The 27222-nt window shown below is 40.5% G+C and overlaps 2 protein-coding genes across 7 annotated transcripts in view; one reads left to right on the top strand and one right to left on the bottom strand.

The window, feature by feature from the left end:
* Nucleotides 1–1523: 1523 nt before the first annotated feature.
* mrpl22.L (mitochondrial ribosomal protein L22 L homeolog) lies at nt 1524–20135 on the bottom strand. The gene is made up of 7 exons (XM_041586058.1): nt 20026–20135; nt 16367–16400; nt 11732–11864; nt 10769–10834; nt 9483–9560; nt 5245–5314; nt 1524–2117 (listed from the first exon to the last, which is right to left on the bottom strand). Exons 1-7 carry the CDS (start codon nt 20045–20047, stop codon nt 1906–1908), a joined length of 615 nt encoding a protein of 204 aa, XP_041441992.1. The 5' UTR covers nt 20048–20135; the 3' UTR covers nt 1524–1905.
* Nucleotides 19998–27222, top strand: part of LOC108710817 (gem-associated protein 5-like) — a 55371-nt gene continuing 48146 nt past the window's right edge. For 4 of the 6 annotated variants that reach the window (XR_005966227.1, XM_041586052.1, XM_041586054.1 and 1 more), the window contains exons 1-2: nt 20214–20347; nt 22111–22256. Coding sequence is in view for 5 of the 6 variants with exons in the window: in XM_041586052.1 (XP_041441986.1) it covers nt 20280–20347; nt 22111–22256 (214 nt within the window). In the remaining variant the exon portion in view is untranslated. Of the gene's footprint in view, nt 20348–22110; nt 22257–27222 lie in introns of all 6 variants that reach the window. The other 2 variants (XM_041586055.1, XM_041586056.1) reach the window with 2 other exon arrangements.

Consider the following 27222-nt stretch of genomic DNA (forward strand, 5'->3'; position numbering starts at 1 on the left):
TTCAGCTGACTGAATATCACTCCGTGTACCATCTTCCATACAGTGGCTTGTAGTCTTAAAGCCACCCAAAATCCAACAGATATATATTGGGGAGGTTTAGAAATCCCATTGGATGAGGACACCTTAAATCTGGCCATACATGTAAAGATCTTTCAATGATATGCCCACCTTGAGGGGAGCAAAATTGGGCTAATCCAATTGTTTGGTCCTTGGGCCAACAATCGGATAATAACTGCTATAATGAGGACTGCTTCAACATGCAGATGCAGACCTCGATCCAATGGGAAAATCGAATGTGCTTAATCGTCCTTGGTCCGATTTTTAGACAGTTATCTATTGGGTGGGCCCATTTGGCAGGCCCCATACTGGGCAGTCCTCAAGTGATGGGTATCCATAGGCCTGCAGTATGATCCTATTGTTGGACTTTAGACTAGTGATTGGATCAGCAACTGATTGGTCAAACTGGACAAATCCACATGCCTCTCAAACTCACAATATGGGCTTAAAGGAACAGTAATACCAAAAAAATGAAAGTGTTTTAAAGGAATGACAATATAAAGTACTGTTGCTCTACACTGGTACAACTGGTGTTTTTGCTTCAGAAAGACTACTATAGTTTATATAAACAAACTGTTGTGTAGCCATGGGGCAGTCATTCAAGAACAGGATACACAGTAGATAACAGATAACTTCTAAAGGATCCCATTGTATACTACAGAGCTTATCTGTTATCTGCTGTGTAACCTGAGCCTTTTCTCCTTTGAATGGCTGCCCCCATGGCTACACAGCAGCTTATTTATATAAAATATAGTAGTGTTTCTGAAGCAAACACACTAGTTTTACCAGTGCAGCAAAACAGTACTTTATATTTTCACGTACCTTTTTTTGGTGTTTTTGAATCCAGGATTCGGTTCGGGATTCTGCCTTTTTTAGCAGGATTCGGATTCGGCGGAATCCTTCTGCCTGGCCGAACCGAATCCGAATTTGCATTTGCAAATTAGGGGCGGGGAGGGAAATCGCATAACTTTTTGTCACAAAACAAGGAAGTAAAAAATGTTTTCCCCTTCCCACCCCTAATTTGCATATGCAAATTAGGATTTGGATTCAGTTCAGTATTCGGCCAAATCTTTCAAGAAGGATTTGAGGGTTTGGCCGAATCCAAAAAAGTGGATTCGGTGCATCCCTAACAATTTGTGCAATCTGATTTAAAAGGGGTTTCTCTTCCCTTTCAATAAGAGTCAGACTGTTCCACCAGGACAAATTCCAGTGGGTCCGACCCTATAGTGCCCTGCCTGCAAGCCAACAACCCCCCTAGCCACCACCGCTCTCGGCTCCAGTAGGGCTTGGAACAGGAGCAGCTTTGGCTGGGGATGGAGTGGAAGTAGATGGCTAGGTGGGCGGCCCACCGTTGGCTTGATGGTTGGCCCTTAAATTGGGTGCCCAACGGCCCCCGGGTACCCCAGTCCAACTCTGTCTTTAATTGTATAAAACCAATTAATCATGACAAAAAGGCATGTGTTTGGTTCCTTTGCAGTCATTTATGTTTGTACAAGAAAGCTATTCCCTTCAGAATAAAACCAGTACATTACTTTGCTAAATGTTAACACAAGGTGTATATATATGCAAATGGTGCTTTAGTCTTAACTACCATCGTTACATTAGACACATTCTAGCATTTAGATTGGAATGGAAGTATTGCATAGCAGATGGCTGACAGTCAATCAAATGTAGCGGCTGTAATGCTTCTTTTGGGAAATTAGAAAAAAACAACAAAATGAAATCTTTATCAGATAGAAAAAGTATATGTATATTTATATATAATATCTCAAAGTGGTCTATCAGTTCTTAAGTGGAAATGTCATATGACAAGGCTGCAGCTGTTCCACCATATAAAAACCCAGGATCTCACAAGCCGTGGGTTATGGTGCGGTTCCGAAGCTGTTGGACGTATTCCTTGGCCTGCTGGAAGCCTGTCACTTTCTCTTCCTTAGGGGGCGGGGGGCCTTCGACCAGCTTGACAAAATAGTGGCAATAGACCTTATCCATTATTCCGAACATGCCACGTCCATGATAACGGATCCGCTTTAGGTACTTGCCTTTGTTGGAAAAGGAATCCGCTAAAAGGAGAACAATTGCGAGATTAAACGAGGAGATTAAACACTGACAGCAGAACCGGCCATAAACATTTATTTCCAGCTCAGTCTCAGCATGGTACATTGATTTAAGCCGACCAAACACAGAGAGGTCCAATTGTTTGCTGACCGCTAAATAAGACAACGTGTGGTCAACATGGTGCTTGCTAGGCTACATTTATTAGGCACAGATTCAATAACATCGGAACAATTGAGTTTAGTCAGCTAATGACCTCCTATACTCGTATACAAGAGCAATTAAGGTCAGGCCTGTTAATTAAGATCCAATTGTGTGGCTGATTTTGATGTGCACATATACAGAGGGAGCTGCCAAATCTCTTCTCTTGGATAAGGCATCGTCCACAGACTTTAATAAAACTCCAGCTATTTCTGACCACTAGTGCAGCTGCTTTATTAAAAGGAACAGTAACACCAAAAAAATTAAAGTGTTTTAAAGGAATGACAATATAATGTACTGTTGCTCTGCACTGGTAAAATTGTTGTGTTTGCTTCATGTTTATATGAACAAGCTGCTGTGTAGCTGTGTGGGCAGCCATTTATGCACAGGATACACAGTAGATAATAGATACGTTTCGAAGAATCCTACTACAGAACTTATCTGTTATCTGCTGTGTATCCTGTGCCTTTTCTACTTTTTCAGCAATTAATGGCTGCCCCAGCCATATCGTTTATATAAACTATTGTAGTCTTTCTGCAGCAAACACACCAGTTTTAACAGTGCAGCACGACACTACATGATATTTTTATTACTTTAAAACACTTTAATTGGTTGGTGTTACGGTTCCTTTAAGTACATCACGTGCTTCAGCCAAGGCTGTTCCCACTTACAATAAAGGTATGCAATCTTAGAGAGGGGTTGTTCTACACACAACATTTATGGGGAAAAAATTATTATGCAGACTACACAAAAACAGGGTATATTTTCCCTTTAAAGGCAATGGAGTTTACACCAACTGTTTCATAAATTCTCCTATTAGTCAGAGTCAGCAACTTCCATTATTTGCACACGTGTGATGAATACCTGGATTACAAAATGTGACATAACAATTTATTATGCTAATGGCTCCAGCTCCAACATATCTATCCTACCTGCCAGACATGTCTATTTGGAGAATATCTGTGATATTATTGCTTGTTATAGCTAATCATTAGACACTTCAGAGAATTATGCATATGTATAAATGTGTTTTTCCTTTGGGATGTTTGTTTAAATAGAGAGCAAATCTTACAGTGTACTCAGAACTTAGGGTCACAAGGCACATGCCCCCTGCTTGGGATTATAGCATAACAGAAGGGCTATGGGAGAAAATAAGAAAGGATGGGCCCAGAGAGCCTGAGACAACAGCTGTTAAGGCAAGGCTAAAAAATTAGAATCAGTATTAGATCCTTGAGAGAAACAAAAAAAGGAATATAAAATCAAATAGACTATAAACAATTAAATAGTTATTGTATCTGTTTAAAGCAGAACAAAACCTAGGCCCCTCTGCCAAAAGCTCTGCCTCCATATGCCTGTACTGAAAAGGAAGAGCAGGCTGGTGAACACCATCATGGAGAAGGCAACCCATCTGCTATTAAAGGAACAGTAACATCTCAAAATTAAATTATTCTAAAGTAATTAAAATATAATGTACAGTTGCTCTGCACTGGTATAATTGGTGTATCTGCAACGGAAATTCTGAAATGGTTTATATAAACAAGGGGGCAGCCATATAAGCTGTAAATAACAGAAAAGCTTTGTGGCATCCCATTGTATACTACAGAGCTTATCTGTTATCTGCTGTGTATCCTGTGCTTTTTCAGCTTTGAACGGTTAGCCCATGGCTACACAGCAGCTGGTTTATATAAATTATAGCAGAATTCCTGACCAAAATATACCAGTGTTACCGGCACAGGGCAACAGCACATCATATTTTAATTTCTTTAAAACACTTTAATTTTTTTAGTTTTACTGTTCCTTTAAAAGGTAATTGATTTAAAGGAAAACTATACCCCCAACTTAAGCAACAGATAGTTTACATCATGTTAAGTGGCATATTAAACTGGAATATATAGTTTACATCATATTAAGTGGCATATTAAAAAATCTTCAGAAAAGAAATTACCCTAGCAAACCCTGGCCTTCCTAATCAAATCGAATCCCAGGTGCTCAGTGAAGGAGGCGTTTGGCTACCTCAAGATCCACATGAAAAGCAAGAAAACACTGGCACAGCATGGGTTGCTTCTAGCAGGGAAATCCCTTGCTCATTTATTGCGGATGCAACGTTTCGGGGCGTATGCTTGACAAAGGGGTTACGCCCCGAAACGTTGCATCCGCAATAAATGAGCAAGGGATTTCCCTGCTAGAAGCAACCCATGCTGTGCCAGTGTTTTCTTGCTTTTCATATTAAAAAATCTTACCAAACTGGAATATATATTTAAGTAAATATTGCTCTCTCATATCTCTTGACTTGAACCACCATTTTGTGATGGTCTGTGTGCTGCCTCAGAGATCACCTGACCAGAAATACTACAGCTCTAACTGTAACAGGAAGAAGTGTGGAAGCAAAAGACACAATTTTGTGACCTAAGAAGTATCTCATGTGACCTAAGAAGTATCGCTTGTTTGGTTTGTTTGTGTGCACAGTGAATCGTACGATCCCAGGGGACGGCCCTTATTTTTTAAAATGGCAATTTTCTATTTATGATTACCCAATGGCACATACTACTAGAAAAGTATATTATTATGAAAATGGTTTATTTACATAAAGCAGGGTTTTACAAATGAGCTGTTTTATGCAATATCTTTCTATAGAGACCTACATTGTTTGGGGGGTATAGTTTTCCTTTAACAGTGTAACTCAGAATAATGACACTGACAGACTCTGTAGAATGTTTGTACTGCTTTGAGTTTTTGTTTAGAAAGTAAAGTGGTCAAACATGGCGACTGCTGTGCAGCTCTGTCCTATGTGTATGAGGGTGTCTATAGAAAGGGGACCTGTATAGGGCCCTAGTGTTATTCTCCTTAATAAATGAGATTACATAGTTAATATTTGGAAAGAACAATGACTAATGGTGCAGAGAGAAATCTTATGCAGCTTGCAGGGACACTTACCGACATACAAGTTGGATTTATATTCCACATTGTGATTCCGTACAGCTAAATCTTGAGCTTCTAGCAGGACCTGAAGAAGACAGAGAAAGAACAAATCATCAGTGTGCTTGTTAGTGTGTGTGTGTGCATTACAATGGGGGGAGTGGAAATAGGCAATACCAATGTTGGGAGTTTGTAATAGACATGTGCCAGTCTGATTTTCTACAAAAGAGAAGAACTGTCAGAGAGGCAGGGGTTTATAAAGGCAAACAGAATTTAGTAATGGGTGGAGGGCACACCAATTCAGCAAATGCTGTAGGTAAACAGTGCAAGAGGTGCAAACATCAAAAGGGTACCCCTACAATGGGTACCCCACAACGTAACAATATATAGATAGGTATGCACACTCAAAAGAAGGCAAGTATGGTATATTTAAAATAAAGTTTTACTTGTTTATGCAAATAATACACACAAAGCCACAATAGTAGGCCTGTATAATACGATACATAAGCTTACATGGTATATACCTAACGTTTAAACATAGTATTACAATTATACAGCAAGGAGCAGATACACCTACCACCAGTATGAGAATGGCCCCAACGTTTCGGCGTAAGCCTTTGTCAAGGGGATTCCCTTGACAAAGGCTTACGCCGAAACGTTGGGGCCATTCTCATACTGGTGGTAGGTGTATCTGCTCCTTGCTGTATAATTGTAATACTTACTGTTTACTGTTATGTAATTGTGGCTATGTTTATAAAGGCAAACCTTTACAAAGATTTGGAAACTAAATGCTTTAGAAAAACTTCTATAGTTTATTCAAACAAGCTGCTGTGTAGCCATGGGGGCTTATATTCAAAGATGAAAAAAGACAGGATACACAGCAGATAACAGATAAGCTCTGTAGTATACAATGGGATTCTTCACAACTTATCCGTTATCTACTGTGTATCCTGTGCTTGAATGGCTGCCCCCATGGCAGCTTGTTTATAGAAACTAAAGTAGTTTTTCTGAAGCAAACGCACCAGTTTTACCAGTACAGGGCAACTGTACATTATATAATCATTCCTTTTAGAACACTTTCAATTTTGGTGTTATGGTTTCTTTAACAACATTTTCCTGTTGTCTAAACTCATTTTGCTTTTATCATGGAAGCAGTTGAAGAGATAAACACACTTTATTATCCTTCCCGTGGGGGCAATAATTAGTAGCTGAAAGCGGTTTGTCAGGTAGTGCTCTCCTTTCAGTCGCACATATATATCGGAGATGCAATTAAAGGGGAGAAAACAATGGAGCCGCAGTAAGGAGATTGTATTTTATGCATTTTATTTAAGGTACCAGAATAGAAGTTGCAGTATATTTACAAACCTTTTAAATCACCAGTAAAGGTTTTACTTAAGCAAAAATACATGGTCTTTAAAGGGATGGCAACACTAAAATGCAACAGATGCTGTTCCTACAGTGAAACAACATAACTACAAAAATATAAATACAGTACAGGTCAGCCACTGTCTATATAGTCTCTTCTCCAAGTCTCCTTTCCTGGCTGGGGGCCTCCAGTAACTTGAAATATTACCTACTTAGTACAAATCCTCCTGGACACCTTGTATAACAAAGTTTGAATAACTACTGGTGGCATGCAAAAAATATTACTCTGTGTAATGTGTTTACGATACAGTAGTGTTCTTAGCCATAAAATTTAAAACAAACATCCAGGAAGACCATTTGTTTTTCATGACTCTCTATGGTACAACGTAAATTGTACAATTATCATATACAATACACTAAAAACTCTGCCAGAGACTCCACATCTTCCTGCCAAAACCTAATACATTAATTTATGTGATAAAATGTCACTATTCTCTCTTGATGAGGGCTCCTATCAACAGATATTCAGCCCTTATACAGTTACAGAGGGTTGAACAAAAAAATTGCATAAAAATGTGAGGCATTAAAGCCTTTTTTAAAAACAAACACTTCATTTCAGGGGCTCAAAAGTAATTGGACAATTGACTCAAAGGCTATTTCATGGGCAGGTGTGGGCAATTCCTTCAGTTATGTCATTATCAATGAAGCAAATAAAAGCCCTGGAGTTGATTTGAGGGGGGGGGTGCTTGTATGTGGAAGATTTTGCTATGAACAGACAACATGTGGTCAAAGGAGCTCTCCATGCAGGTGAAACAAGCCACCCTTAAGCTGCAAAAACCCATCTGAGAAATTGCTACAATACTGCTACAATCTACAGTTTGGTACATCCTGAGAAAGAAAGAAAATCACTGGAGAACTCAGCAACGCAAAAAGACCTGGACGTCCACGGAAGACAACAGTGGTGGATGATCGCAGAATCATTTCCATAGTGAAGAGAAACCCCTTCAAATGAAACCAAGATCAACCTCTACCAGAATGATGGCAAGAAAAAAGTATGGAGAAGGCATGGAATAGCTCATGAGCCAAAGCATACCACATCATCTATAAAACATTTAGGAGGCAGTGTGATGGCTTGGGTGTGCATGGCTGCCAGTGGCACTGGGACACTAGTGTTTATTCATGATGTGACACAGGACGGAAGCAGCTGAATGAATTCTGAGGTGTTCAGAGAAACGGTCTGCTCAAATCCAGCTAAATGCAGTCAAATTGATTGGGAGGCGTTTCATAATACAGATGGACAATGACCCAAAACATACAGCCAAAGCAACCCAGGAGTTTATTAAAGCAAAGAAGTGGAATATTCTTGAATGGCCAAGTCAGTCACCTGATCTGACCCCAATTGAGCTGCATTTCACTTGTTGAAGACTAAACTTTGGACAGAAAGGCCCACAAACAAACAGCAACTAAAAGCCGCAGCAGTAAAGGCCTGGCAGAGCATTAAAAAGGAGAAACCCAGAATCTGGTGATGTCCATGAGTTCAAGACTTCAGGCTCATTGCAGCAAAGGGTTTTCAACAGAGTATTAGAAATGAACATTTTAGTTTCAATTTTTTTTCATTTGTCCAATTACTTTTGAGCCCCTGAAATGAAGTGATTGTATTAGAAAAAAGGCTTTAGTTCCTCACATTTTTATGCAATATTTTTGTTCAACCCACTGAATTAAAGCATTAAAATCTGCAGTTCAACTGCATCCGAGTTGTTTCATTTAAAATTCATTGTGGTAATGTACAGAACCAAAATTATAAAAAAAGTTGTCTGTGTCCAAAGATTTATGTGATACTCAGATTTCCCTGACTTGTAAACATATAAAGGCACAAGGCTGCAAGCTGAGCTCATCCTGCTGCCTTGTGCCTTTATATGGTCACAGAACTTATCAGTGAAGCTTTCGAGGTGTAAGGGCCCGAGGGCTCAGTAGGAGTGCGGACCAAGGAGGAGGCAGGTAGTCACCGAGTTCGTAATACAGAAGGATCAGGCAAGAGAATAGTCGTGGTTCAGGCAAAAGGTTCAGTCCAGGCAGCAAAGGGTCAATCCGAATAACAGGCAAGGTAGGTACACAGGAAATCAGGCAATAATATCACACCCAGGAATTTACGAAGATAAACCTATACTTGGGCAAGGTCTGTAATGTCCAAGGGGTTTAAATAGGCAGAATTGGCGCCAAAGTTTGGGCGCAATGACATCATGACGCTGACGCCAGCGTCAGGACGCTGACGTACGTTCTGACGCCGGCGACCATTCCGTCGCCGGCGACCAATCGGCGGGCCAGGAGAAGCTGACGTCATCATGCTGCGACCAGCAGGATCACCATGGGGAAGCAAGGAGTCGCCATCTTGGACGCCGCCATCTTGGACGCCGTGGCCATCTTGGAGGTGAGTAACTTCAGCTTCCATTACACGAGGCAAATATAACAAAACATAACAAATGCCTGTGTTTTCTGCTGCTGCACTTAACCATAAATCCTTGCTTAACGGCTTATACAGACAGGTGTTCAGACAAAGTTTGATGCCTTTAAGTAAAAAGAAAAAGACTAGACTATAGCTAGCACACAAGTATGGAGGATATTGCCAGAAACCAAGGTAGCAAGACACAAGGATGTGTATATTTCTCCAAAGGAATAAAATGATAAGGGGGATTTTTTTAATTGTGAAAATGGGAGATTGAGAGAGAGGGTTTTAACTAAACAGCAGAGCAATAAGAAAGGCATATGGGTGAAAGATTTTCAAAGGCTTTAACTGTTTTAAAGGGAGATTGGCTGTTGGCTGCCCCCTACTGGATGAATGCATTGGGCGCATGCAGAAAAAGGATCTGTCCCCACAAGCAACCGTCTCTTACCTCCTTCATAATTTTGGCCCCTTTCTTGTCATTAAACTCCAGCTGTGCGATAGCTTGGTCTATAGACATTCCTTGTATCTGAAAAAGGCAATCATAGAATTGAATCTGGTGCTGTCGTACAAGTATTCTCTTATCGTGCGTCTGCATTTCAGCGCCTGCTGGGCTGCTCAGTCTGGATGACACAAGTCCCTCTATTCAATTACAGAATGATCTGCATATCGCTGCTAACTATCTAGATTAATTAATGGCATTGACAATTTTCACTTTGATGACCAACAGACTTATTTTACAGAGGGCTGTTCATTGTTAAATTCAAAGCACCAGTTTTCGCTTTGGTCTAAAACAGTTTAAAGGCAAAGCTACGGCTGAATGAAAGATAATGGGATGTAAAAAGACAGGCCAATGCTAGCACTGCGCTAACTAGATGTCAGTCACTCAGACAAAGGGTTGAACTTGATGGACCAGATATACAGTATATATGCTGTAATAAAAATCGGGGCAACATTTTCATGAAGGGAAACTGCTACAGTATAGCCGCAAAAGAAGCATTCCACATTTTTCCATTGAGAACAATAGAAACTGTTTTAACATATGCCCCAATTGAAGAGCTTAGGCAATACATAGGTGTATGCTGTCCCTTTAAGTAAGTAAATATGACAAGATTGGAAATAAAGTGATTTACCCTAATGAACATGAAAATAAAAATGTGCATACATTGCATAGCAAAAGCTACTTTCTAGAGGGGAAAGGGTGCAATTGAATTAAGCCTTATAACTTTGTACCAAGTCATGCCATAATTTACAGTTACCCTAATTATTCCACATAAATCCCCTCACAAACCATTATACAGAATAGGTCTAAAGAAACAGATTACCTAAAAGGAAGAATTTAGAGACTGACAATCTATATAATATATCCTAAGTAGGATGGGCTGAATCCAATATTTTGGGAATCCTTTGTGAAAGATTCATCCAAATACTGAACCGACTCCTCATATGCAAATTAGGGCCATGAAGAGAAAAAGAGAAAAATGTTAAACATTTTTTTACTTCTTTATTTTATGATGAAAAGTTAAGTGATTTTAAGGATTCAAATTCGGTTTGGTCAGGCAAGTGAATTTGGCCAAATCTGAAATCTGCTGAAAAAGGCAGACTACCAAACCAAAACCTGGATTCAGTGCATCACTACCTAAACAAAAGCCACCCACAGCTAGGCCCTGAAGGGAAAGTGCCATCCTCCTTTAAGTCACAGTTGGTAAAAGCTCTAAAGTTTATTTCCATACACACCAGTTTGGCAAGATACCACATTTTATCCTTGCTGTACTTGATCTGCTTCCGGCAATGGTAGATCTCCTATGGAAATGGAATGAAGATTGGTACAGTAAGATATTAACTCAACCTTTTAGATTAGATGCAGACAAAGCAGAGCAGTTGAGTACTGATCAGCCTCTTAAAGAAGAACTAAAACCTCCCACTCCAGACTGTTTATTAGACAGAAAGGTACCCCTGAAAAAAAACTTGAGCCTAAAATGCAGAGTTCCCTGGTGCCATCTTCTGCTTGTATTGCAACGGTTCACCTCCAAGATCTGCACTACAAAATTGGATTGTTTGATATGCACTCAGAAGTGTGACTTATGTAAGTGCAATACGTTTTAAAACCCTTTAACAAATAAAGGCACATTACAGTATGAGCGCTGTCCCAGCTTTTTAATGTCTTTAAAGAAAAAGGAATACCCTGGAGTTGATATTGATCTGCTGTTTTGAAATCATGAATCTTGCAAGTTGCCAATCCCACCAGAGTGGATGCTGATTTTTAGTGGAGATAGCACCTTGTAGAAATCACTATAGCACTTTCACACATGGAAAATCTGTGCATAGACTTTCTATGGTTCAAGACACACACAGGTTAGTCTTGTAACAGTTTGATGACTGCACTGAATATTAACAATATTGCACTAGGTTCTGTTATTTGTTTTTTTTTTTCATAGCCTGTGGTGCTGATCTATACACTCCCACATTACCACAACTGTGGGCTGTTCTCCTTTATATGGAATCAGTCTGGCTAACTTCATTTTAGCAGGTTTAGGACCCTGTTACTACCCCTAATTTCTAAGGCAGGGAGTATTTACAGGACCCCCTATGTGCTTTGTTGATGTGGGAGACATGTTCTAACCAGATAATTCCTCTGCATTGATGCTGTTCCACAGTTACAGGCCATAAACCAAGGAAATTAAACAAAACTGGACTCACTGCGGGTCGGCGTGGTTCACCAGGGAGTTGTGGTGGGTACACAATTCTATTTTTCATTTCCCAGTGACGGCTCCCCTCCAACACGGCACTTGTGTGGATACAGCTCTGGGGGAGGCAGCCGCTGGCACTTAAACTGCAACATGAAACAGAAAGGTTCATACAAGGCAACAGGAAACATATCATTGAATTCTTCCAAATTTCTGGATGTGGTACATTTTGAAAAATACCGAGTCATGTTTAAGTCTGTTTCATTGTTTAGAACAGTGTCTTGAGAAATATGTTAAACAAAATAATTTGTTTTGCTGGAAGAAAAACCTGTGTATTCTCATTTGTCCGTGTTAGTGAGAGCTGCCATACTGGATGTTAAAGCAAATATGAAACCTCTGGCCAATTCTAATCAACTTTTCAACTGGTCTTCATTATTTATTTTTTATAGTTTTTTTTAATTATTTGCCTTTTTCTTCTGACTCTTTCCAGTTTTCAAATGGGGGACACTGACCCATCTAAAAACAAACACTCTGTAAAGCTACATATTTCTGGTTATTGCTACTTTTTTTTTTCTTAATCATCTTTCTATTCAGGGCCTACCCTATTAATTTTTCAGTCTCTTATTTAAATCAATGCATGGTTGCTAGGGTAATTCGGACTTTAGCAACCAGATTATGGAAATCACAACTAGAGAAAAAAAAAATTAAAAAAACTAAAATTGCAAATTGCCTCAGAATTTCACTCTCTACATCATACTAAAAGGTAACAAAGGATAACAATAGAGATTGTAAAGAAGATAAATATCCCATCATATATTTTATGTTTTTTTTAACTTTCTTATTTTCCTTATGTTTTTTTATTAAATCTCTTTGTATTAAATTGTAGGCGACTGTTCAAATGTAATTGCTGATAATTTATACCCCAATAAGTGACCAATCAAAAAATGTCACCAAACTGGCATATACATATAAGTAATTATTGCACCTGCTTTCCCTTAAGTCGCCATTTTTTATCCAATGTACAAAAAGTAAAAAAAGTTAAAAAAGTGCCACACTTACACTGATACGCTGATTGAAGCGTTGGGTGCACGCTGTGTACCTCTGGTTAATTTCACATGAAAATAATGATTCCAGCAGCACTCCGATCAGTGGTTCAAACTTTTATTTGTGCCACTAGCAAGGCAGCCCTTTATCACGTACAGCCCGAAACGTTGCCTTGCTAGTGGCACAAATAAAAGTTTGAACCACTGATCGGAGTGCTGCTGGAATCATTATTTTCTTTTTTTATCCAATGGCACATAATGCTCGAAAACTATAATTTTTTATTTTATGAGAAGACCTTATTTATATGAAGCCATGGGCTGTTCTAGGTGATATATTTTTACAAAGACCTGTAATGTTCATGAGTAGAAATTCCTTTAAGCAGACAGACAGTATTTGTATCGGTTCTGACTGTACTCATGGTTAAAAGGGAACAGTCAGTGACAAGAGGGAACAGCCTGGCCCAGGAGGTAACTTGAGTCCTTAAAGATTATTTAAAAAGTTTTCACGATTTAGTACACAAAAGACTCTATTGAATAAAATGTTTGGAACACAAAACCATTCTCCTATCAATTCTATTCCTGACCAGCTTCTAACTTATCAAGCTCTTAACAAAACCCAGCGTGTATTCAATTCTCTGTGGTATTTGTTTTTCAGATTTTCACAGCTGGGTTTCCCCAGGCTTGTGACAGCGACAATGACAAATTGTCCCCACACTTCAACCGGCCATTTACAGAGATTTCAATAAGGGCCCCTTTCTACTAAGCCCCCAGAGGTAAGACAAAAGCTAGATTGCGGATATATATATATATTTTTATTATTATTGTCGCTCTGTAACTGCGCAACCAACAGTTTAATAAAAAGATTCCAGGCTAAAGGTGCATGACATGCGGGAAAGTATTAGCTGTCTCTAAAAGCACTCACAGCAAGGGGCCCTGCATCTACATCCCAGTATAAGAAAGCTTTATTGTAATCAAAACAGCTCAATTAGCTTATTGCTTTTAATAACTATCAGGGATAAAAGTATCCCCTGTTGTGCACAATAAGGCTATTACTGGTTACCTTGGAGATCGGTGGTTACTAAACCATGAGGTCCCAGGCAGAGGGGCTTTTAGAACAAAACGGATCTCCAAAGGGGCCTAGTGACACCCTCATCTCACACAGCAGGGGGGGACCCTTATCCGCTTTTATTCACAGAGTACGGGCATCGGGAGAAATAAGTACGGTAATATCTGTATTTTCAGTTTAGTGTGTTTTTTAAAAGCAGGTGGGTATTTTAACACTGAAACAGGAGTTGGCAAAGGAAGTAGGATACGCTATACTGTATATGGAGGGGTTTGCTTTGTAGAGCAGGAATGTAACAAATATGACAGTTCCTGGGATGTATTATGGCACAAGCCGGTGCCCAAAAGGCTGGCTTTGCTTCCCATAAGTACATGGTACTGTTTCATTATTACAGAGAAAAGGGAAATTATTTTTAAAAATTAGGATTTTTTGGGGTAAAATGGAGTCTATGGGAGAAATTCGGAGCTTTCTGGTTATGGATCCCATACCTGTACAACACAAGGTAGCATAGTGTCTCCTGCACTCAAAAAAGAGACACAGCTAGATGTACTGTATATGGGTAGGTCAAACTATGGTTTTGTATTTATTTCTTATTCATCGATGGGGTGCCCCTGTCTTGACAAGCCACTTGACCCCCCTTTCCCTCCAATCACAGTCTAGAGTCCTGCCTGGAACCAATTTCTAAGAGCCGGACCCGACCCCGCACATTTACCCACTTTGATCCGTTACACAACCCGGACCCGCAACTGCCGTATCCGCAACCCGCCAACTACCATCAAACAGGAAGTGATGTTGCTGTGGAAGTCACATCATCAAAAGTGCCCGATAGCCGAGAGGGACAGAAGCGCGCTGCTGGGAGAGAGCTGCAGCAAGAAGAGACCCGCGACCCCATCTATACCCACACCTGAAAAGCCTATACTTGTTCCGCAAGGTACCTGCTTTTTTTGGGGGTAACTGACCCACTGTAGGACTCTATCCCTTTGGTAGAAAAGGGAAGCTTAGCAGTGAAACCATTAACTAATGGTGGATACCTCGAATGATCTTCCTATAAAGAAATAAAGTATATAGGAAGAGACACCCAAAGCTGCAAAGACCAGCTGCCCCACATGTTACATTTATTTTTTAAAGTTTACTTATCCTTTAAGTTGTTGATAACAGAAATACATTTATAAACTTATTATCTGAACACTTCTAATTTAGTGTTGTATAGTATATGCTTATACACTGAATAGGTTGTATACTAGCATCTTGCGGTTGTATTACTACACATTTTATTTGCAGGGATTCTCATAATCTCCATTACTACAGACTTCATGTGAATAACAGTACCCTCTTTACTGCCTGTATCTGAGTGTAACCCATAATGTATGTTAAAGGACCATTATATAAAAACAACTATAGATTTACACAAAAAATAGTTTTTAGTGCCATTCCTTTATAAATGTTCATGAAAATGAAAATTTTGACCAGCAGAGAGCACTTATTTGATTCAGCAGTAAAGGCTATACAGCAGACAAAAAACATTTTTTGCCTCTTTCTCTGATTACATTGGTGTCTCCTTTCAGCAGCAGATTATATAAAGAGGGCTCGTGGTACAATGGCATACCGTGGAATGCCCCATAGCTCGTATCATAGTACAGGGCTGCCTTTAGGCCAACAGAAATGTGCTCTTCAATCTGGCAAAAGCACTAAAGGGGCACAATTTTTTAACCAAAATAATGCTTTATTTTCTTATCCACAGGTAAAAGATATATATGTCATACACACACATATATATATATATATATATATATATATATATATATATATATATATATGTCATACATATCATACTCATTTATTATGTGGAATGTCACATGCAATGACCTGCATAAGGGGGGGGCACAATTTTTGCATTTGCATCTGGGACAATAATACATTTATTGTGTATACCAGTGATCCCCAACCAGTGGCTTGTGAGCAACATGTTGCACACCAACCCCTTGGATGTTGCTCCCAGTGGCCTCAAAGCAGATGCGGATTTTTGAATTCTTGGCTTGGAGGCAAGTTTTAGTTGCATAAAAACAAGGTGTACTGACAAATAGAGCCTTCTGTAGTCTGACAGTTCACATTGGCCTACCAAATGGCCAATCACAGAAACTTATTTTGCACCACCCATGAACATTTTTCATGCTTGTGTTGCTCCCCAACTCTTTTTTGGGAGCTACAAATGTTGCTCAGAGGTAAAAGGAGTTGGGGACCCCCGGTGTATTCAATCATCTAATGGTATATTTCCACCGATTTGATATATAACAAGGGGAAAATAACTAGGGGAGAAATATCTATATATTTTACTGAAGACGTGTTTGGAAATAATGTGAATTTAAACCTTTCTTGTAAACAAGGTATATTTTCCCTTTAAGAATGCCGGTAAATGCAATTCCCATACACGGACAATGGAATAAATAGATATTTATTCTTTACACAGGTATGGATGTCATCCATAAGGTATAACACTAATTCTCTGACAATTACTATATAAATATTTAATCAGTTTACTTACCCTCTCTGTATTTTCAGTAATGTCCCCCATACGGCTGAAAGAAGGAGAGGGAGAGAAGTCGGTCACATACCACAGCACTAACAAACATTTTAACCATGTCCCAGATCCTCCCAGCGACCCCCAAACTCAGCACTGGATATACCAAGAGCCCATCCCATAATCTATGAAGACCAATTTAAAAGTTGCTTAGAATTAGCCATTCTAAAACATACCCCTTTAATGTTACTTAATGGCAACGTTTTCTCTTGTTTTCTGGGGGGGGGCAGGTGGAAGTCCAGGCAGAGGCACCATCAAGACACAATGGTTGCACATCACAGGGTGAATCTCAGCTGAATATGGATTGACTAGGGCCTTTGGCAGAATGGAGCTTGGTCTGGGCAGATAACAGGCACGAACAGATGGGACCTTTTCAGAAAAAAATTTTTTTTTTTTACCTGGCAGGGTAAAAATCAACCAAGGGGCTAAATGGGCAGAAGGTTAAGAACCTGTGCCCCTGACAACTAAGTAGGACGTGTGTTGTGACAGCAATTGGTAGTGGTGCATCATGAATATCTCTTAATTATGTCATTCTGTTGCCCCAGTTAGGGGCCTGAGCCTTCTTGATTGGCCGGCAGCTGTCTCCACTCTATTTCCTGCCCCTTTGGGGCCAGGGCCATGGTATGGAACTGCTGGTCAGCACATGATAAAGTAGCCAAAATCCATACACCAACTGAAAAGTATTGCAATGAATTCTCATGTGAGTAAATAAAGGAATTCCCTCACTGGCCTGTCTGTCTGCTGTCTAATAATCTGCCATAGAAACGGGCATATTTTACTTTCAATTCCATCCAACATGAGCTATTTAGAAACTATGAACTCAATATGTCATCCCCAAAAACCAGATCACCAACCTCATTCTTATATTGTGTTCTGCTGCTGTCAAAGATTTTATTTCAAAAGGCCAAAGCCCCAGGGCAAAGCAGCCGCACCATAACCTGATTTCTTTAGTCTGTCGGCAGCGAGCGGTTAAGGAACAGACTAAATCATTAGATGCATACGGATAACAAGAGAGAGGGTAAATGTTATTCTGTCTCATCTGCCAGGCTGGGGAATATGAGCTTCGATTCCAATATAAAATTACATTAAAGAAAGCAGTATCTATACAAGAAGTGGCTACTTTTTGGAAGGGCAGTTTGTAACATTCATAAATATTTATTTAAAAGTTGCTTTTGCAGAACTTCAGAATTGGACCTGGAATGACTGCTTAAGGCACTGCTGAGTTTACAGGAGCCATAAAATGTGCCATGCAATTTGTATAGCAATCACATGTACACAATCCAAGCCATTAAAATAAATACCCTATTGAAACAGTCAGCTACAAACATACAGTAAGCTACAAATATAAGCTAGCACATATTGCAGCAAAAGTGGCATGTTGCCTGTTTGAAGGGACCCCTTAGTCTGCTGGAATAGGTAGCCATCAACATTAAAATGTGCATTCAAGCTTTTCTAAGCCATCTCAGTACCAGGGGTTTCTGCTGAAGTCAGTGATGGGGTGGGTGATTTGGAGAGTTTCTTTGTACAGTGAAATACACTGGTTCAAAAAAAAAAAAAAAAAAAAACACCCATGTGCCACAAACCTAATGTAGCCAAACACATAAGCCTAATGTTTTATACAATGGTGAGATCATAAATGCTATCCATGCAGGCTGTTGGGAGAAAACGCATCAATGTGCCAATGTGGTCCTTACCTGGATGGGAAAATCAAACCTGTTGAAAAGAAATCAGGCCAGATATCCGTCAGGTCCTCTGTCAGAAGGACCAAGTCAGCAGATGTTATTAGCCTGCATACACCCAATTTTAGGTGAAGTGATCTAGAGTCCAAGAGCCACCTGCCTTGTACCATCATATGGCCACAAAACCCCTCAGTGACTTCTAATATCCTTATAATTTACAGTTGGTAGCACATTGTCCTTTATAATACGAGTGATTCTCTGAGTTCCCTATTAAACACAGCCTGCAGCCTTGTGCTTTTATATGGTCACATTACCCCTCAGTGACTTCTAATATCCTTATGACTTACAGTTGGGGGATACATTGTCCCTTATACTACATGAGTGATACTTTGAGTTCCCTGTATAACCCAGCCTGCAGCCTTGTACCTTTATATGGTCACAGAACCCTTCAGTGACTTCTAATATCCTGATCATTTACAGTAGGGGGTACATTATCAATACATGCGTGATATTAAGAGCTACCTGTATAACTAAGCCTGCAGCCTTGTGCCTTTAAATGGTCACAGTGACTTCTAATAGCCTTATAATTTACAGTTAGTGACACATTGTCCCTTATAATACATGAGAGATAATTTGAGTTCCCGATTAAACACAGCCTGCAGCCTTGTGCTTTTATATGGTCACATTACCCCTCAGTGACTTCTAATATTCTTATGACTTAAGGTGGCCATAGACGAAAAGATCTGCTTGTTTTTCGACATCGTCAAACAAGCGGATCTTTCCCCCATATGCCATTAACGAGCATGGCTATATCGGGGGTAATCTGATTGTTCAGCCGTATGGCCGAACGATCCGATTGCGTTGTGCACTTGGCTCCGGCGGGATCGGTCGGGTCAAAATCAAACCTGACCAATCGACCAAACGACTGATCTACGCTGGACGAAAGCTGTCGGCACTCTCCACACACGATCCGAAAATCGTACGAATCCTCGATTCGTACGATAGGATCTGTGTGTCTATGGCCAGCTTTACAGTTGGGGGGATACATCATCCCTGTAAATACATGAGTGATACTTCAAGTTCCTTGTATAACTCAGCCTGCCGCCTTGTGCCTTTATATGGTCACAGAACCCCTTAGTGACTTCTAATATCCTTATTTTCCGTAGGAGGTATATTATCCCTTATAATGCATGAGTGATACTGTGAGTTCCCTATTAAACACAGCCTGCAGCCTTGTGCTTTTATATGGTCACATTAACCCTCAGTGACTTCTAATATCCTTATAATTTACAGTAGGGGGTGCCTTTTTCAGGGTGAGAACATCATGACTCCCTTACTACCATTCACAATACATCAAGTGGAATATTTTTCTAATTATACAATAAATGATTGGCTTCCCATCATCACATCAGTGGGGTCACGAAGCAATGGTGAAAGAGAACAGCATTGTGTGTGATATCCACAAGATTACAGGGTGCAAAGGGGGTTCAAAGCCATTGTGAGAGTATTCCAAGACTTGTAGATCGACTAGCGCCCAGTGACTGGTTTGGTATTCCACTTGCCTAGACTCATTTTGATGCCCAGTCACTCAGCACTGTAAGCCGACAGTCTCCATGGTAAAGAGGTTCGGTAGCAGCTGAGGTTATAGTCTTACACCCACTCCTGAAGCCCCTCTAGCTCTTACAGAACTAACAATCTCAGCATGCTGTCTCCAGCTCATTGTGAAATAGCTCTTACAGAACTAACAATCTCAGCATGCTGTCTCCAGCTCATTGTGAATGTCGTTTAAGAGAGACAGGCTCGCGGCCCATTAATATGATTATCCCTGAATATCTTCTTCCAATATAACATATTCTGCCACCCTGGAGCTCAAGTTCCACCGTCCCCATACACTGAGGCAATGACAGCGGTGTAAACAGTGTCCACCTGTCCTTCCATACTCACAAGCAGTTATGGACGCCGCCATCTTGCAACGCAGCCCGCTTTACGGCTCCTCCTTCCCACGTGAGCCGGCGCTTTGCGACAGCGACTGGTGCAGCGGGGATGTAAGTAACCGCGAGTCTGTGAAATAGAACTGTGGAGGGGTTTTTGTTTCTACTCTTTACCCTCTAGGGTTTCTCCAAACGGGGCATTTGTAGCTGAGAACAAACAAGTCCCGGTATGTCTTCTGTGAGGATGACGGGAGTTGTAGTTAAGGGATGACGGTAGTTGTAGTTAAGGGATTGTTGAAAGAGCCTCGGGTGGACAGATACTTGCTGTGTGATAGGTGAGGGAATTCACTCTATAATGTAATGGCCACACACGTGTGTCTGTGTGTGTCTGTGTGTGTCTGTGTGTGTCTGTTTTCCTCCTGACTATATATTATATATATTTCTGCCTTTATCTATGCCAGTCTGACTTATTGCAACCTGTGCTCCATTCCTGTAAACTAAATATGCCAAGCCTGTGTGTTGGGGCCCTATTTGGTTTCTTCTATGACTTCCATTTATAACTAGAATTCACAAAGTCTATTTCTCATCCCTGTCAAAGAATTTAAAACTCCTCCAGAGGTGCAAATGTTTTATCCACCTGGTAATTGCTTTCATGTGTGTGTGCTTTATTCTTCTGAACTACAGGTATTCTACTGCTTAAATTGCAAACCCGGAGAGCTGCTGAATAAAAAAACTAAATAACCAGACCGGGATTTGTGGCAAGGCCACAAAGGCATAGGCCTAGGACTGCAAAGTATTAGGGGCAGCATACTGCCCAGCCGTTTAAAGGAGAAGTCAACCCCTTTGGTGCTAAAATCCCTCCCCTGTGTTGCCCCTCCTCCCCCCGGGCAAATGCCCCTAAGCTGCTACTTACCCCTCTGCGCAGGTGCTGTCCACTGAGTTCACAGGCGCCATCTTCTCCCGTGATGTCTTCTTCCTGGATTCCCCGGCGTTTGGCGGCGCATGTGCAGTAGGAGCATTTGCCGGTTCAGCTCTACTGCGCATGCGCCAAAAGTCACGAAGTTTCCAAAAAAAGAAATTGGAAAACTTGCACATTCACAGTAGAGCTAAACCGGCAAATGCTCCTACTGCGCATGCGCTGCCAAACGCCGGGGAATCCAGGAAGAAGACCGCACAGGAGAAGATGGCGACTGTGAACTCTGTGGACAGCACCTGTGCCGAGGGGTAAGTAGCAACTTAGGGGCATTTGCCCAGGGTGAGGAGGTAGGCCGGGGGGGAGGAGGGGTGCAACACAGGGGAGGGATTTTACCGCCGAAGGGGTTGACTTCTCATTTAATGGGGAGCCCACGGGTATGCACAGCTCCCCAGTGCTCCGGTGCTTGCATCCGCGGTGAACGTGGCCTAGGGGCGCCCGCCCAGGAGATCCAGCGCTGTAAATAACTCAAAGACCATAAATAATAACAAATGATCTGTAAAGTTACAAATGTATTGTTGCTACTTTTTACTACTCAACTTTCTATTCAGGCCCTCTCCTATTCATATCCCAGTGTCTTATTCAAATCAATGCATGGTTGCTAGGGTAATGTTGACCCATGCAACCAGATTGCTAAAATTGCAAACTGGAGAGCTGCTGAATAATAAGCCTAATAACTCAAAAAACACAAATAATAACAAATGCTCTATAAAGTTTTTATTGCTCATTTTTCTTTTCAGGCCTCTCCTATTCATATTCGAATCTCATGTTCAAAGCAACCAGCTTGCTGACATTTCATTCTGGAGAGTTGCTGAATAAAAAGTTAAATAACTCAAAAACCACAAATAATAAAAAATGAACACCAATTGCAAATTGGCTCAGAATATCATGGGCTACATCATACTAAACGTTAATACAAAGGTGAATAACCCCTTTAAGAGGCCCCAAAATCTTGCAAGCATATGCCACAAAAGTAGCAAGAGGCTTACATTTTTTAAACAGGTGACTGTGTAATAGACTGATGATTGGTGACAGCATCCTCCAATCAGCAGGCTGTCAGCAGTCAGGTGGTACATGATAAGGGTATGCTAATAATGTACCTGCTTGTACTTTGGTTATTTTCAGGATGGGGGAACAGGATCGAATGCTCAGTGCGTCACCCAACTGGTACTGTAGCCGCTCCAGTGATGCTGCCGGAGGCCTGTTTGGATTTGCTGCTCGAAATTCTATCTACCTCCTGCACATTAACCCACAGGAGCCTGGATTTTATGGTAACTTTCATTTCGGTATCACTACCAACCCTGCTATCTGTTTATAGTAAAACTATATTACGTTTGTTATTTCTCAGTTATAAGTGACAGAATCAACAAATGAGCAGATCTTTTCCCAGTTTGGTCTCTTACACACTTATCAAAATCTGGTTGGTCCAATCATTTGGCTCTCCAGGGCCAATGATCAGATAATAATGAAAACCAGTTGGGGGGGAGGACCTGGCTGAAAAAAGTTGGGCAGGCGCCATACATTGGCCAGTGAGCTGCTTACTCTATTTAAAGGGTCAGAGACGACAGCTTTTTATTTTCCTATGTGTGACCTGCTTTATTTATGCTTAGTGTAATGTAAATTATTGATTTTGACTACTTGGGGTATAAACAGAAATTCTTTAAAGGTCAACGAAAAGTAAAATAATTGGAAGGAGGTGTACCCCCAGTGATTCTAGTCACATACTTCAGATTTCAGGCCAGCACACCTGTCATTCCAAAAAAATCACTGGCCCAGGGAACTTTTACTCTCAGCAATGCACCGCCATACATTTCTGGTGCCCCTGCATCCTCTGCATTGCTTGTGCGCAGTATGGAAATGAATGACAAACTATGTCCGATGCACTTACTCAGGGTAGTGCAGAGAATGTAGACACACCTGAAGAGGCAATGTGGTGCTCAGAAGAAAAGTACTCTACATTTTTGGATGAAGAAGAGGTGTGCTACCCTGGGGTAATATAGTAAGTTAGGTTAAAAAAAGACACATGTCTATCAAGTTCAACCTTTGAACTCTATTTTAACCTGCCTAACTGCTAGTTGATCCAGAGGAACTCAAAAAAACCCATCTGAAGTCTCTCCAATTTGCCTTCGGGGGTGGAAAAAATTCCTTTTTCCTCTTTTCTTCTAATCGGAATGGGTGACCTTGTGTCAGCTGGAAAGACCAACTTGTTAAAAAAAGCATTAGAGAGATTATTATATGATCCACTTATATATTTATACATAGTTATCAATTTCCGGGGGTGGAAAAAATTCCTTCCTGAATCCAAAAGGCAATCAGACTAGTCCCTGGATTAACTTGTACTATGAGCTATCTTCCATAACCCTGTATTCCCTCACTTGCTAAAAATCCATCCAACCCATTTTGAAAGCTAACTAATGTATCAGCCAGTACAACTGATTCAGGGAGAGAATTCACCATCTTCACAGCTCTCACTGTAAAAAATCCCTTCGATTATTTAGGCAGAACCTCTTTTCTTCTAATCGGAATGGGTGACCTTGTGTCAGCTGGAAAGACCAACTTGTTAAAAAAAAAGCATTAGAGAGATTATTATATGATTCCTTATATATTTATACATAGTTATCATATCACCCGTAAGCGCCTCTTCTCCAGCTTAAACAACTTCCAGATTTTCCATACCTTTTACCAGCTTAGTTGCTCTTCTCTGCACTCTCTCTAATTCAATAATGTCCTGTTTGAGCACTGGAGACCAAAACTGTATGGCGTATTCTAGATGGGGCCTTACCAGTGCTCTATAAAGTGGAAGAATGTCCCTCTCCTCCCATGAATCTATGCCCCTTTTAATACAGCTCAAGACCTTATTTGCCCTTGATGCTGCTGACTGGCATTGTTTACAACAGCCAAGTTTATTATCTACAAGGACTTCAAGGTCCTTTTCCATAATGGATTTGCCTTGTGCAGTCCCATTAAGGGTATAAGTGGCTTGGATATTTTTACATCCCAGGTGCATGACTTTACATTTATCAACATTGAATCTCATTTGCCACTTAGCTGCCCATATTGCCAGTTTGTCAAGATCGTGTTGCAAGGATGCCACATCCTGAATGGAAATAATTGGGCTGGATAGTTTTGTGTTATCTGAAACACTGATACATTATTTACAGTACCCTCCCCTAAGTCATTATTGAACAAGTTAAATAAAAGTGAACCCACTACCAAGCCCTGAGGGACCCCACTAAGAACCTTACTCCAAGCAGAGAATGTACCATTAACAACCACCCTCTGTACCTATCCATGTGCAAACAACTTCATTAAAGGAATTGTTCAGTGTAAAAATAAAAACTGGGTAAATAGATAGGCTGTGCAAAATAAAAAATGTATCTAATATAGTTAGTTAGGCAAAAATGTAATCTATAAAGGCTGGAGTGATTTGATGTATAACATCAGTCAGAGCACTACTTCCTTTGAATGTGATCCCTTAACAAGCCTTCAAATAATTTGCCCACCACAGATGTCAAACTTACTGGCCTATAATTGCCTGGCTGAGATCGTACTCCCTTTTTAAATATTGGAATGACATCAGCTTTTCTCCAATCCATAGGTACCATACCAGATAAAAGCGAATCTGAGAAAATCAGAAATAGGGGCCAGTCTAAAACTGAACTAAGCTCTCTTAATACCAGGGGGATGGTGCACACCGTTGACCAAAATAATACCTGGGTGCCAGCAAGATAGGATAAAATAACAAAAAAAATTTCGGCACTCAGTGTTTGCGAATCAATAGAAACGAATTGAAATCAATATTTATTTTTTTTTCAACTTGAAATTTTTATTTGAGTCTAAACATAAACAAATAAAAATTCAAACATTGCATATTTTTTCGAATGGCAGAAATACCGTTGTTGTACAACATTATGGTGGCTAAAATATACATACACTAGTCTCTCATACCAGATATGACTAGAGAAGGAAAAGAAAAATGGGAGACATAGAAACAAAAACAAGATAATACTGTACAGTAGGGATACAATCGCAGTCTTCACATGTATAAAGGACAATACCTAACTCTGACCTTGGTTTTGTACCCACATTATTACCCTTTGAGCCCCTTAGCTCTGTGTTATACCCTGCGGGAGATATAATAATCCCACTTTGACCAGGTTCTCTCACGTTGGGGGATTTTCCCTCTAAGCCTAGCCGTCATTTCCTCCTTATTTTCATCTCCTGGACTCGCGTAATCACCTCAGCAATAGTGGGGCTCTCTATCGATTTCCACTTAGAGGTAATGGAGAGCCTGGCTGCTGTATAGACATAATTCAATAGTTTCTGCTCAGGGGTGGAGATATCTATGTGGGGGAGGCCTAAAAGGGCATTAGATGCTTGGATCGGTATTTCCATAAAAAGGAGCTTAGCTACAAGCCCCTGGACATTTTTCCAGAATTCAGATATGAATTCAATATTTCGATCCCCCACAGGGACCTTCGTCAGCAGTGTACAAGTTTGTGTGTACAGTTATAGATAGGTTATACCTGAAGTAAAGTATAAGGCAGAGGCGGAGAAATAGGAAGGATAAAGAGAAAGCAGCGCATAGAGGTTGAAGTGTAAGTGTAAAGTGACATCACCTTGCCAGTATCAAAGCCACTCCACCGACTGCTCCGTCACTTGGCCATCGAACGAACTGAGTACCGAGGTCAAGCTAAACTAGCCTATCCAGCCATGGTCTAGAGATGGGTGTGTGCAACAGCGCACAGATCTCCGTAAACCATACCTTCAATAGTGAGATTTTCGAGTTAAGTACAATTGTAACCATCAGGAGCTGCTGGTTTTACCATAGAAACAGAGGTATAGTGTTGCCATTTAAGGCCGATCGGTGCGGTTCCAGTACACTTAACAATTGTCTACCTGGGTACGGTATATTAGCAAGCAAGAAGCCCCATTGTTAGAGAATACTCCACGGCCATATTTAGTACAGAAAATAAGTTGAATACTCACATACAGTTGAATACTCACATACAGTTGAATACTCACATATAAAGTACACTTATGAGAGGAAGTAGGGAGTAAATGTATCAGGCACGAAAAGTAACCAAATCTAATATTGCGTGCCCTGCGGAAGTATCTAATCATCAAGGCTAAAAATATGGTATTAGCCATAAATCGCAACAAAGTTAGTCACATAAGCTACAAAAGTAACATTAGTCATAAATCACAACAAAGTCACAGGCTTAGAACCAAGTCATAGGCAAGAAAGGTACAGACAATCAGTGATAGTGGGTAGTATGGACTGGTGAGTGCATCTGCCCCATATCAGTTATATAAAGCAACCCAAGGGTAGGGTCTCATTCAGTCCCAGGGGAGCGACCGTGTCTAGACGATAAATCCATCTTGCTTCAATTTAAGTAATGCCAAATCCCTGTTACCCCCATCTGTGCTAAATCCCTGTTACCCCATCTGTACACACAAACTTGTATAGCTCTATGCCGATGGAATGTTGCTTGTGATGGTTGGCGCCGAGGCTTTATCTCTGGTGGGGATTTTGGGGTCTGGTTGTTTGTTTGTACACTCCTGACGAAGGTCCCTGTGGGGATTGAAACGTCGAGTTCAATAAAATTAGTTTTTCTTGATTTACAAACCCTGTGAGTGCCGCAACTTTTTTGTTTTCTTTTATATATATATATATATATATATATATATATATATATATATTTTACAGATGATGCCACATGTGTACTGATGTTGTGATATATTCTCTCTCTATCCAAAAGTCAGAAAAAGTGCCACACATATACTAGTACGTTGTTTAAAGCGTCGGGTGCATGCTGTATACCTCTCTGCACAGGTTAATTTGAACTGAAAATAATGACTCCAGCAGCACTCCGATCAGTGATTCAAACTTATTCGTGCCACTAGCAAGTCCTTTCTCAAGCCAAATGTACTGTGTTCTACAGATGAAACCACATCTACTGATGTTGTGATTGGAGGAGTTGTGATATACTCTCTCTATCCGTTTACATATTATTACAGTGTCTTTGCAGTGCTCTGTTGCTATTGCTCTTTTGTACCTTGCAGTGCTGGGGTTCGAAGCCCAATTCTACCCAGGTCACCATCTACGGGAGGTTTGTATGTTCACCTGGGTTCATCTGGGTACCCTAGTTTCCACCAAAACATACAGGAAGGTTTTTGGTTTCTGATAAAACCTCATGTGTGGACTTTAGGTTGTAAGCTCAAGGGCAGGGGCTG

This window comes from Xenopus laevis, chromosome 3L (genome assembly GCF_017654675.1).
Source record: "Xenopus laevis strain J_2021 chromosome 3L, Xenopus_laevis_v10.1, whole genome shotgun sequence".
Taxonomy (NCBI): Eukaryota; Metazoa; Chordata; class Amphibia; order Anura; family Pipidae; genus Xenopus; species Xenopus laevis.

What these genes read in the sequence shown, in the direction of transcription:
- mrpl22.L (XM_041586058.1), bottom strand. Translation starts at nt 20,047, where the DNA reads ATGGCGGCGTCCATAACTGCTT. An exon ending in GTGAACCACGCCGACCCGCA is followed by an intron (nt 10,835 to 11,731) that starts GTGAGTCCAGTT and finishes CCATTTCCATAG; the next exon opens with GAGATCTACCATTGCCGGAA. An exon ending in TAAATCCAACTTGTATGTCG is followed by an intron (nt 2,118 to 5,244) that starts GTAAGTGTCCCT and finishes TTCTCCTTTTAG; the next exon opens with CGGATTCCTTTTCCAACAAA.